Below are 13,862 nucleotides of genomic sequence, written 5' to 3' on the forward strand. Positions count from 1 at the left end.
AAACTAAGTGGGGAATAAAAAAATGAACTGGAGCAAGCTGCCTGAATTCTCCTAAAGAAAAATTAGGAAGTTGAGTGAAAACATTCTTACCTTCAGCATCCTTAAACAGTGCAGTGCCCACAGTTAGCCAGTAAGCTGTGGCTGTACCTCCTCCCATTTCTGCTCTCGTACCTAACACCTCCCATTTAACAAGGGCTTGTGTCCAGCAAGCAGTTTGTTCTGAATAACAGCATTTACCACAGAAACTAGCCCTTGATTCCATGTAAAACACTTGAAAAAAAACACTTGATTAAAAAATATTTTATTAGGAGTACAGTGTACCTGCAATGTACTTTATAAGGTATTTTCTATAAATGACTACTATATAGATCTGGGTGTTCCTGTTCATATTTCTTCAATACATTAGTAAGATAATGAATAACACCTTTAAAAAAACCTACATCTCTTTATTTAGTTCGTAAATGTTCAAGCGGTACAACAAGTAGCTTTGGGAGAGGTTTTAATCAAAATAAATGTAAAGCAATTTCAAAGTTCAGTTATCAGTATTTCCCCTTTGTCCCCAATGAAAAATGTTATAAACCAGAATTTTCTTTTTAAATAAACGTGATCATGCTGTTATAACTAGTTTATTCTTTTTCCTCTTTCATTTGTCTTCCCAAGTTCCCTTGCATGGTATGTACATTTGGCTTTTGAACCAGTGTCAGGCTCTGAAAACTGCATTTTCCTGAAAAACCCCAGCTGGGTTTTTCATTCCAGCCAGGCCAGCTTTGTTTCTTCATTCCATGTACATATGTACCTGTCCACTTCAATTAGAGAGCACCAGCCCTCCCTGCCAGGCTCACGGGCAGCGGCTCTTACTCCACAGTGTCAGGCTGAACATGGCTTTGGCTGGGGCTGACACATTTGAAAACAAACACAGAAGAAAACCCCACTGAACTTGATCATTTAAAGCTGCACATACAGCAACCTGCCTCGGCATTTTGGCAGGAGCATAAACTATGTGTAAGGAGAAAGTGCTTCAAGTTTACTGGCTGCAGAATATTAAAAGTTATAGGATCTTTTCTATAATTTACGACTGGGAGATGTTACAGGTGGATTAGGATGGGTAGCTTATGGCACTTGCATTACAGGACCAGTGAATATTTAAAAACTAACGCACACTGCATTCCATGACCAACTCTGGCATATCTGTGCCTTAAACATTTATTACAACATCGTGATAAATAATATACACACTGTATCTTTTAAAATACCATATAAACCATACCTCAAGAATAGGGAGCCAGCTTCCCTATACATTATCCTACAACATGTCCCTAGCCTGTGTTTCTTTTTATTCTAAAAACAAGTTTGTAACACTGGATAACTACAGTAAGCAGCCTACACTATTACACAATTAATGCAGTATTGGCATTAGACTGGCATAAGCCTCGCTCGTCAGCCAACACCGAAGTGCCGGGCGCACCGTAAGCGTTGCCTTCCTGCAGCCTGCGCTGGGCCTCTGCACCGACCTCACGTGGCATCTACCACTTGCCAGGTATCGATGTGCCGCACTCGTACCAGCGCACGTAGTTAATCTGAGTCTCCCCGCCTATCTTCCCAAATTTGACGGGTTCCTGACGAACTGCCCTGAAAAACCCTGGAACAGAGAAGAGAGTTTTGTTTGGGTGAAGCTCTCAGGACAGTACCACGCTTTGGCTCCCTGAGAAGCCTGTAACATTGCAGTGAGTGGCTAAAATAGTCACCAAGCCGTTAACCTGACTGCCACAAGCAGAGCTGTTTGCTGGCCCTACATCCATTAGCATTCTACAGTTTTCCCACCCAACTCAAAGCCAAAGTGCTTGGGATGGCAGCACAGAGGTGAAGCCTGCCTCCCCTGGGCATCCCAGAACCCCGCCGTGGGTGGTGCTGGCTGGGCACAGCCTGTGCCCCCTCTGTCCATGCTGGGCTCTTGGAACAGGAGGCTGCTCCACATTGCAGAGTGACAGTGACAAATAGTCCCCACTGTGCAGCCTTGACACTGCAATGGACCTCAATAAAACCCAGACACTGGGGATAGTTCACACTGTCTCCCCATCCTTACATGAGAAATCATCCTCCTGGCTTTCACTCTGCCGCCTTTTACAACACATTTGCTTCCCTTTCAAAAAACATTAGGTTTCAAATTAAAGTGGGGAATTGGGGCTCCATCCAACCTGGCCATAAGGAATCTATGTGTGGCTGGAGCAGACACGTGGACACATGCACACAAAATACTGTTCTGCAGCTAAGAGACAGCATTGGCTGTGATTCCATGACAGCATTTCAGGTCAAATACATGTAGGTATTCAGAAATCGACCTGCAGCAGCCAGAACAATTGGTCTGTTGGTCTTTCTTCTCTATTCAGTTCATTTACTAGAAAACAAGCTATTGAGAAGCTACTTTTGTTTGCTTGTTTCGTTGTTTGTTTTGGCCTAAAAATGAGTGTAGCTCATGAATTCACTCAAATCCAGTTGCTGAAATCAAATTGCTTTTAAGTGTCTTTTAAACTGAGGTAGCAAGGTTGTTAGGTAAAAGTTTTTTTAAATAGTCAAATATTTTTAAAAGTGTGAATCTGGTACAACTGAGAAGTTTGCTGTTCTGGCAATGCAGATTAGATTCTGACCATCTCCTAGGCAAAATATCCTTTCAAATGGGCAGCACTGACTGGGAAGGGAAAGCAAAAGCCTCTTTAGAAAAAACTCACAAAACACATAACAAACACCCTTCAGACCGTTTAACTACTTTGTTTTTTGGAAAAACTTGTGAAAGACTTAGCAACTTCACACTCATCTCCTGCACCTACCTCAACGCGTTTCTGGACTCGTGTGGGGTGTTTTGTAAACGGAGCACAGGAAGGTTTGGTCAACACGCTGATATTGTACTGAAAACTGTTTTGCTGTTTTCCTCAGTAAAATGTTCCATGAGACGCTCAGCACGTGTGCTCGTACCAGCACAGCCTGCGTTCTTACCCCACTAGGAACAGAACACCTCAGCCTGGCACTGCTGCCAAGCAGCAAGGCAGCGGTTCAGCTGACAAAAGTACAAATTTCGTATGCCTCAGCCTCAGCAATGAGTGAAAAATAGCCAGGCAGGTCACAGCTGTGTTTAGCACACCCAGTCCCATGTCCACTTAGACCAGGCTGGAATTTTGGGCACCCTTTTGCAATCAGTACACACAAAATTACTGCAGCATGAATTATATTTTCCAGCTATAACTTTTCAGTTTCTCTTTAGTACCAAACAAGGTATTTTAATGCCCAACGGATTATGTACAGTGCTTTAAATCAACCTTGCTAGTTTAAGCACACCACTTAATGCCTCTCTGCAAACTCAGATTTGTGGTTGGGTTTAAATATGTAATACCAACTGTGAATAATTCGTTGGGCTGTTTTAAACAGGAGAGAGGCTGTTTGCTACCTAACAGAATCCAAGTCATAACCATCCTAATAAGTCATCATTCACTGTCAAAAACTTCTTGACCCTCTTCTGCCTGCAAAGCTGGCCTTTCATCGCCCACCCCAGCAGTGGGCATTGAATCCACTGGCAGGAAAAAGAGCAAACAAAGAATTGCCAAGGTTTGCTACAGAGACAGGTGTTAGGAATTACCGTCTTTGACTGGTAGGTCTTCTTGCTGTCCTGTCCTTCCATCTAAGAATGAGTCTACAAATTGGCAGTGATCTTCTCCATGGCCCCTCTGGTCTCCTATGTTATAAAATTTTCCTGAAAGCAAAGAAGCAGCAAAGTTAGTGAAGGCTATTTTCAAAAACCACCAGAGGCAATGGGCTGTGCTCTTTCCTCTGTGGGGAAGCCAAGGTGAATGCTATGATTCTTTTCCTCTCAGGACCTGTAGCTGTAATTTGAACATAACGTGCAGGCTCCAAGTGCTCCTGGCTAAGGCAAAAGTGCCCCACTCCTGGCCAAAATGTATGCATGGATATAATTTTCCCCTCTCCTTACATTTCATACAGTAAGGGAAATTTTGTTACTACCAAGAACATCATCAAAAAGCAAGTTTTGGTAGTGATCTGAATGGAAGGCGGGTCTGGTTCCCTGTCAGGAAACCCCCAGTATCTTCAGAGATGTTTTTATAGACCACCTCCTAACATAGCCAAGGCCTGCTTTATAAATCATCATATTTTTACAACATGTATATGCAAATGATAGCTCTTAACATACAGATGACCTCGCATACTAAGTACTTCTCCAGAGCATGGAGTGTGCCCATGTATTTACTTGCAGGATTGCTGAACAGGACACTTGACTGCAACTGAGTAGAAATCAAGGTCTCACGTGTCCCATGTAGCATGTGCTGATGACACTTCTGTGCTTATCCTGTTAACAGGCACAGTGAAGGAGCTTTGACAGATGTTTTTACTTGCTGATTTGATTTGCAAGACATTAGTAAAATTCAGTTCAGGAGATGGAGGAGAGCATGCTAGATTCTCTTCCCAAACCTGTAACAGAAACCTTTGTAGGTTTATCTTTCTTTCAGAACTTACCATTCTTTCTAATCTTTCACAGCACTTAATTCTCAATATTTTCAACCTTTGGTTGAGATGTTGAAAGGAAAGGTGAAAACATTTAGAAAAAGGCTCAGGATGCAGGTATAACTTAGGCAGAAAGTCTAGTTAATCATTAGATACTGGGTGTCCTGGAGCCTTGAGTCCATGCTAGTCTGGTCATTTGAGAGGTGGTGGGATGGGTTGTAATACTGCTCCCAAAGAGAAATTAATAAAAGAGTAGCCTACCAATAAACTCCAATGTTTTTGTGATCTAAGCAATACTTTGCCAAAATTTCTCACCTCCGGTTGATGGCCTCTGTGTATGTGGCTCTTCTCTAGCTTTACAGAATTATTTATTGCTATCTAGCTTTGGCTGCAGACATGTTTTTTTCCATAGGAGAACTGGTCAGAGTGAGTTCCTCTCAGCAATTTTTTGCTCTGAAATTAAGAACATTCAGGCTGCCCAAAAAAGCCTTTTTTTTATCTTTTTTTTTTTCCACAGCTGTTGAAGGTCACACATAGAGTTTATTTTTTTCCTTCCCTCAATAAATACTTATTTTTAGGTGGCCTGCTTTTCTGGAATGCCTACAGTGACTGCTCTGGAGGACTGTTAAATGAGGTCAGCAGTAGATGCCGGTTTATAGAACAGTCCTGGCATGTGAAATGGAGATCAGCTTTTCTCCATAAGAGAAAGAATAAGCCAGATATTTTTATGGCTAACACCAGAACAGTAACTTGCAGATACAGACATATTCTTCTGGCCCACAGCTTAACCTATGCATAACTCAAAACAATTGGTCTTCATAAATTAGCAGCATTCTCAATGACTATTACACTCTCACTGCCCAATTATTTCCACAATAAAAGAACACACTTAAAACTATTTAGCTAAAAAATATAACTGGTTTTCTGTTTTGGGGATAGAAATTCTAGCACAAAGTAAATTTTTTTCCCCAGTGTTTCCTTGTGGGTGGCCTTACAATCTCATATACAAACTTTGTTTTATACATTACAAATTCCACAGCACTAGAAGAATAAATTCATGCTAAAAACCGGTTTGCAAAGATACAGTTGTTGCCTGCCTTATACAACAACATTTGGACAACGCACCCAAGTTTTGAGGCAATTATACTGCTTCAACAGCAAAGCTTCAGAAGATTTTTCAGCATCCAGTGGAATTCAGAGCTCAGTGCAGCCCTGCACTGCTGGCACACACGGTCCAGCTGGCTGGTGCTTGCAGGGACACTTCTGCTGGCCTCGGGGGCACGGCGAGGAGAGGTGACCGTGAAACACATCAGAACAGAGCTTGGCTTCAAACGGGAAAACTTCTCACTCGCAGGCAGAGGCCTCGCTCAGCAAACCGGGGAAAGGCAGCTTTCCTCCTACATAACTATTTCACTTTTAAATATTGTGACAACTGGTCAGCACCAGTTGTAACAATTCAAGTGTAAGAACCAGGCTTAGCAAGTATAATGAATACAGTGTGTCTACCTCATCTTCTTCCAGCGAGGTTAAACCACCACCCTTCCAGCAAGAACAAAAACAATCTAATGAAAATAGGAAAATGGGCTCCTGATATGAAACTTTTCTTCTCAAATTGGAGTAGCTTTCACTGCGGTGCTAATTCACTTGATTTAGGGCTGAAGTCTAGTCCTGCTAGATTAGCACTGCTATTTCCTCTGCTGGCTGATTTTGGGACTCATCATGCCTCATTGCCAGTGCTTGTCATTTGATCACAGCTGGTTAGTACAGCGACAGCTGAATGAATGATACATCTGTTCAAAACACTCTCTTTTATTCACATAACTGCTCAGATATTATTTACATACAGAGCATTGTACTTGCTATTAATGACAAGGCTTTCCTTCCTTGTCTGCTCATCGGAGAATGGTGCTGGATGCAAGGCAGGGAAGATTAAAATTATGGCAACGTGGGCTGCCCTACAACCCCCTGATCTTTTCCTTCCATGTTCCTTCCACGGAGCCCAGAGCCCTGCTCCTGTGAGGTACTGGCCTCAGAGATGGGGGCAACTTTATGGAAGTGAATTCTTCCAGGCACAGTCTCTCCTAGCTAATTCAATGCCGTATGTTGGACACACTTGTCTGACTTACACTCAAAAGGCATTTCCCACATGTCTCTGTGCTCAGGTGCCATGCTAATGCCATTGTCACAGAGCTGTCTGTGGTAAGAGACCTCACACAGAAGAGAGCCAGGAGCCTGAGATGCATTGTAAGAAGTTAACATATTTGTTAATGTAGCAGATATAGCTTGCACAAGCTGCGTGAGACAAAAAGATCTCCTATCAACTAGCTGAAAAACACTTCTCACAGGCTGCTTCCCCAGCATGTGTCACCTGATTCAGGTCTTAAACACATCACACTCAGTTGGCCTCAAAACACCAAACAAAACTTGAGAATGTAAGGCCAGAAAGTTTCCCTTTAGTAATAAAATGTAATATGAGGAAAACAAAAGGGTGGGGAAAAAAGATCATAAGTAAAAACAGGGAATGGGAAAACAAAACAAAAATGTCAAAGCAGGTGAGTAGAACATGTTGACTACAGTTACTTTATTTATAAGCCTCCTAGTAATGAAGTAACCAGATGTTTACCAAAAGGGATGGGAATGTCAGGTGTGATCCTGGTCTAAAATGAGGTCCTGATCCTCTAATTAATTATTCCAGGCTACCCTTTAAATACCAATTTATATAAAATATATGCTGTTCACTCTGATCTTTATCAGTCTTCTATATGATCCCTAGTATATGAACAGGTACGTAAAATCAGATGATCACCACAGAGAGGTTGCTCTGGAGTCTGAAAGTTCAGTATCAAATGTATCAATGGTTACTGAGCACAAGCAGATTACTATTTATGATTAATCTATAGTAATAGTAATAGATTACCATTTATAATTAATCTGACTAATTTAAACAAATCTGATCACACTTCAGCAGAGCTCATCTTACTAAACCTCTTATTTTGGGAATCATAATATCTTTCAGGAATATATAATGTGGACACCACTGATTTGAATAGTTCTTACCTGTAAGTGAATCACTGAGGTATATCTTGTATCTCAAAGAATTGCACAGCTGCACACCTACAAACTTCTTATACCAAGTCCTCTTTACATATTGTTTGCCTTTGCATTCTGAATATGTGTCTGAATTGAATGGTATTTCAGTCCAGATAGCATCTTTCCCCACTGCAGGAGAGGAAAAAAGAGGTTGAAGTATGATGCTGCATACAAAATGACACTCAACAAATACATTTGAATAACTAGAATTAGAAACCTTGATGAAGCAGAATGTACCATGACACCTGCATTTTGAACATGAGAAATTTTTTAGAGAAGCAGCAAAGTATGCAGATACAGTTGATGCTGTGAACTTCTCCTGCTGTCCTCTGGTTCAGGATTGGAATAGATTCATTCAAGGACCTTGTTGGGGGGACAATGTTTGTATTGGAAAAACTCTCGTTTACGAAGTGTGTGATATAGTCACCATTCTTCAGTGCATTCAAGCCAAGACAATCAACTTGCAGCAAACTGTGATCTAACAAAAGTACATGCAAAAATGAAGGGCCATTAATTATGTGGAGAAAAATGGTGCCACAGTGTTTGTCAAAGTGAAAGTGAAGTCTATTACAAATACAAAAAGCAGCCAAATTTGCCTGAATGATTTCAGCCCTTTAAAAGCTCAGTCCACCTTCTGTCAAGGACAGCAAGAGTCTTGTAAGTGGCCTAAAGCAGAGCAGATCAGGCTTTCTGAAGCAGAAAATTTTCCTAAAACACAAAGACAGATAAATAGAATCCTCTGAGTTGTGCTCTGTTAACTCATTTAAAAAGTGTGGAGTAGCTTATTCATTTTGCAGAGCTTTCTTTGCTTTAATGACAAGGTTGAGAAAATATGAGGCTGTCCTTGGCTCATTTGTGTACATTGGTTTGAAGCCATCCCGGCTGCCATGGGAGTTCCAAATCACACTGATTGCCTTATGCTCAGGTAAACAAGCAGCCTTTCATGAATTCCTTAGCAGGGGCATGTGTGGAAGGAGTGAAATTGTGTGTGAATGCTGCTTGATTCTGTAATTCATCCAGCTGGTGCAGCAGAGCCACCCTCCTCGTAAAATTCTGCTATCTCATTTCTGAAAAAACTGCTGATCAGATTTATATATAAAACACTTACTTGAAATTGGCTCACTCACTCTTGGGTCCGCTGGGGGAAGAAAACAAACATTCAGTCAGACACTGTAAAATGACCATTCCCAATAATTCGATGGAAAAGCATTGGTAAGTGATTTTTTACAGCTGACGTAAGCTGTAATTTGTGAAACAGAAAGAGTTTTGGAAGCAAAGTTAACTTTTGTATTAAATTAAATTAGAAGAAATATATTTCTTATGTGAAACTCCAGTATCAATGAGCTTGTAATAATTTTACTTATGGGACAACATCAGCCAAGCAGACTTCTAGTAAAGACTAGAGTTTAAACCTGTAACCAGCCAAACCCAATTGTACTGCGTCTTATTAAAATTTCAATTTCAAAAGCTAAATAATAAAAGGGACACATCTGTAATACTTGCCACAAAAAAACTTGGATTTGAAAGCCCAAATGTGAGAAATGGATGTGTGCAATTAAGAAAAAACAAAACTGGATGCTTAATTTGTCCAAACTAAACAGGAGACAGAACATAAGCCTTGTCATTCATGAAAACTGCATTTGGCGCAAATATTTTTTTCACTTTTAACAATCTAACATTACAAAGAGTGTATTCAGAGTTTTTAAATACGTGTGGCATAGTCTGCAGTCCTCCCTGAGTAATTCTTTGCTCAGCCAAAACTCTCATCCATCAGTGACAGCACTAGCTGAGGACTACTAAATTATTACACCTGGCTCAAAACACAGATTGAGAAAGTCCTTTTAGAAAGGCTAAATCCATTTTGTGTTTTATGTGGTGTTTCAGTACTACCAAGCAATAAACACTTCTGCACAAAAGACAGTATCTTGCTTGCCTAAAGTCAACAAGTCAGCTGTAGTTAACCTTGAGGGGAGCAAGAATAGGGAAAGCAAGAGCGCTCTGATTCTCACTTCTGAGTCAGACAGAACTTGACTTGGGAACCAACCAATGGCCAAAACAGGCTTGTGTACACCTTTAAACAGTTTCACTGGAGAGTAAACAGGATGGAAGGGAACCTACTGGGACACTGACTTCTCACAACAGCTCTTTCTCAATCTTAATTTCAGCCAAACAACGTCATTGTTTACAGCAGCCTTATTGAACAGGTAGCAAAAGCACCTATGAACACACCAGCCCAAAAAAATCCCTAATGTTCCCCATCCAGAAGCTGTTAATGAGTTGGATAGATGCAAAAAGGTCAGGAATATAAATCTGAAATGACTGAGCCCTCTCTAGGGATGAAGTAATTTTTTTTGCAATGAATACCAGACAAACCCTCTGTGTTCCTCTGTTTTTTCCCTCTTGCAGTCTGTCTATCTTACATCCTCACACAACACAGTTCTGATCCCAGGCTGACTTTCCAGGCATGGTGGTAAAAAGCCAGTCAGGAGACAGTAAAGAGCAAGATGAAATGGACAAAATGAAGTGAGAGAGCCTTTCATGCATCCCACAAACATGGGTACTAAAACTGCTGCAAATGATGGTCTGGTCTTTGGAAGTTCTTACCTGATTCAGTGCTGAATGCCACAACATTGCTACTTGGACCTTCACCAAGGGGGTTCCTAGGCTTCACATGGAATTCATAACTGGGGAATAAAATAGAAGAGATGAAAATTTTGAAAACTAAGCGTTCTTGAATAGTTTGGAGCAAGTAAGCAGCACACACATTGGTGCTGCTCCCCTTTTGAAGAAGAACAAAAAGCCCAATTTCTTGCCACAAAACCACTGAGGCATTTTTTATCCTAACTGTGTAAGACCTGAACTGAACACAAAATTAACCAGCCCTTTTGATAGTTTGCACACATACTGTTGATACTTGATTTAATTCACCACTGACTTGTCTGTCTCCTCTCACACAGCAGTTTCAGCTCTGGCAAAAAGAGCAAGTTCAGATGAGGTCTGAAGCAACCTGATAAGCAGAGACTGAGTAAAGGACGTTGCTATTTATTTGTACTTTTTTCTTTCTTAAGAACACAAATCTCCAACTCAATGCCTGTCAGGCCCACCAACAGTGACAGACAGGACCAGTAATGAAACATAGGGCAAGTCTTCCAGGACAGGAGCTCAGCCAAGGCAAAGATCCAATTGCTTGAATGTATGTTAATAATAAGTATATGAAGCAAAGATGAGACACTGTGCAGAGTCTCTTTTGCTTGCGTTTTTCCTGATGTGGCACCACACCAGCCTGTGGTGTAGTTATCTCATGATCACTTTTCATCACTGTGTTGGAAACCAAACACAGTGCTATGAAAACAGAACACGACTGAAGAAAAAAATCCAAACCAGCCTCCTCTTCTTAAGCCTCCCCCACCTCTCAGTTCTTGATTAGCAGTGGAAGTGCCACGTACAGAAGGACATCTCCCATGCTCCGAGCACAAGCTCGGTGAATCTCTCCTGACACAGAGTGTCTCTTTGTCAGTGACAGGGAGCTGCAGGACATGAATACACAAAGGGACTGTAGACCTGGAAAATGGGCCCCAAATTAGAGGCACTTCTGCTGTAAACACAGAAAAACGTGGGAGTCCCAGAAGTGGGCAGCTAAACATTCAGCTCTTGACTCGAGAGAAGATCATTTACCAACGATAACTTTGGCAGCTCGTGACTGTAACATAGCATTGTAATGTAGTGCTGGAACTGTTTCCAAACAGCAATTTTCTAAAGAAAGAAAACCCCCATACCACACTCGGCACAGTTGGAAATTTGTAAACTCCATTTGCAATTCCCCAGAAGAATAATTCAATCCAAACTTTGGATTACCTCTCATTCCTCCTTGGCTCCTGCAAAACCTGAGCTAATTAACCTCAGTGGAGTATTCATGCAGTACCAAGCAACTGTTTTCCATCCACTGTACTTCTAAGACAATATTTAACTTTAAAATTGCTTACTTAAGCAACTGCCTTTATTTCTAGGGTTTTCTTTTTAAGGGAAATACTTCTATAGACTGGTATGCTGAACAGATGCATTGTGGAAATTCATGGATATTGCTAACAGCTTGTTTTCAGCTAAAAAAAGTCTATTTTAAAAAATCTTGACATTTATTTAAACATGCTGAAAGAGTATTTGGAACTACCCATATTACCCCATGGTAGGAGGGAGACATTAACCAAATAATCAATTTAAGAAATTTATGAATTTGTGTTATCAACTTCAAATTGCTTGCACAAAGACATGCTTTTAAAAATAGTACCTGAGTATTTAGTATTCAAATTGGCCATATGGTACAGTAACTTTTTTGGTCAAGATGTATTCTTGTCTGGTAGGAAAGGTCCTAATATAAAGAACTGTAGCAAAGCAGTCGGAGATTCTTTCTGAAGAATCACTGAAGTATAAACAAAGATTTCTTAATATGTTGGGGGTCTTCATGTAATAGCTAGATGATACAGTTAAAAAAATGTAGGAATTAATCCACACCTAGACATAAGACGGCAAAGAAGTTTTCCTGCTCCCTTCACAGGAGGAACATCTTATCTAAAGCTATTATTGTAATTGTGATCATCAAAATGGAATGTTCTATTGCTTTATGGCAGTTTATGGCTTGATCTCCCAGGTGATAAAAATCTGTTTTAGCCCCTTTGTATGTATTTTGCTGATTTTTGAAGAAATATATTGTTCTCAATAGCTGATATGCCCTACTTTGGGTTGCATTAGGCAACATTCTTCATAGGAATCACTCCTGGTCCCAAAAATCTTTAGTCTGTGAACTTGGACTCATAAATTCTCTAATTCCAAAAAGACAAAAACAAGAACTGAAGGTTATTTTCCAAGCACTGTTTTTCAAATTATGGTTTAGAGATCACTAGGTTCTCTGCAAAAGACTAAACCACAGCTTGGAAAATTAGGGCAAAATTTAAATAAAGATATAAAATCTACAGATATAGATTTCAGCTTATGTAAACATATAAAGAAAATAGGAGAAAAGGAAAATAATAAAGAAATGTCCAAAGTTTAGCTCAGTCAGTTAGGGAAGCATATTATTAACAATGTTAAAAGGAAATTTTAGAAACTAAAATACATGCAATTCTACGGTTCTGTGGTATGTGTTTTTACAAGCATCTCCGGCTCCTTTCCTCTGCCAGTTTCAATCCTAAAACAATACCAGTGGTTCCACAGTACAAAAATAACAAACAACCCCTTTTGGAGATGAAATGAATTAGCTAGTTGACAGAACATCAAAAAGGAAAGGAAACATAGGGCTGGGATCACAATATGACATAGTTTAATTTAAAAGCTATGCTGTGGCTGTTTTAATAGAAGACAATCTAAAGTCTTCCTTTTTGTGTGTCAGGTGAAAGATCTGAAAAATAGAAATAAAATGGTGAAAAAGGGGTACCATCTGCACTGTTATGCACTTCTATAAAAACCACAAGGAAGAGGAAAAATTGCTTTTCAAGAACGTATGGTAAAATTAATAAAGGGGAATAGGGAAGCCATGGAATGGTTATCCCATGTCTGCTGCTTAATTAGACTTACCTAATGAGAAACTGGAGTCTATATTCCATCTTTATATCTGCCTGCCTAATACACCAAAACCTCTGCTATCCTCTGTAAGCAGCAATCTAATGCATCACACCTTTAAGATTGCTGTTCTACAAACCTTTGGAGACCAAGCCTTCCAAATCCTCCCCAACTGTGTAAGCCAGTAAAAGTCCTTGTGCAGATTAAATGGACTTGACTTACAGTAATTACTACTTGGAGTGTATTTTTCCACCACAGGAAATCGCTATACCACATGGAACTCTGGCAAATGCAGCTGCTCCTGCATTTTTTAAATCATGCAAAAGGAGAAGATTGAAGATTTCAGGACTGAAAATAGGTGAAGAGAGATTTTCACCATAATAGGAGAACTGGAGCAGCTGAGTACAGTCCTGGGACTTCAGGACTATTGCTGGGGAGATGCTGGTGTTGGATAGCAGTTGTGCAGGGCTCTATGCACAGAGCTTCTCTGTCTCTGCAGGGTGTGCTTGGATGGTAGTGTGGCCAGGAAAGAAAGAAAGAGAGAGAGAGAGAGACAGAGACAGAGAGAGAGAGAGAGAGAGAGAAAGAGATAAAGAGAGAAAGAAAGAGAGAAAGAGAGAAAGAAAGAAAGAGAGAGAAAGAGAGAAAGAAAGAAAGAAAGAAAGAAAGAGAGAAAGAAAGAAAGAAAGAAAAAGAGAAAAAAAAAGAGA

At 40.3% G+C, this 13,862-nt stretch overlaps 1 protein-coding gene across 22 annotated transcripts in view; it reads right to left on the bottom strand.

Moving 5' to 3' along the window:
• Positions 1-285: 285 nt before the first annotated feature.
• The window catches only part of ABI3BP (ABI family member 3 binding protein), a 135,277-nt gene continuing 121,700 nt past the window's right edge, over positions 286-13,862 (bottom strand). For all 22 annotated transcript variants that reach the window (XM_015624788.2, XM_015624997.2, XM_015624980.2 and 19 more), the window contains 5 exons: positions 10,204-10,283; positions 8,708-8,737; positions 7,567-7,728; positions 3,629-3,742; positions 286-1,639 (listed from right to left, as the gene is read on the bottom strand). In XM_015624788.2, the coding sequence (XP_015480274.1) occupies positions 1,524-1,639; positions 3,629-3,742; positions 7,567-7,728; positions 8,708-8,737; positions 10,204-10,283 (502 nt within the window). In that variant the 3' untranslated portion in view covers positions 286-1,523. The remainder of the gene's footprint in view (positions 1,640-3,628; positions 3,743-7,566; positions 7,729-8,707; positions 8,738-10,203; positions 10,284-13,862) is intronic.

Source organism: Parus major, chromosome 1 (genome assembly GCF_001522545.3).
Source record: "Parus major isolate Abel chromosome 1, Parus_major1.1, whole genome shotgun sequence".
Classification (NCBI taxonomy): domain Eukaryota; kingdom Metazoa; phylum Chordata; class Aves; order Passeriformes; family Paridae; genus Parus; species Parus major.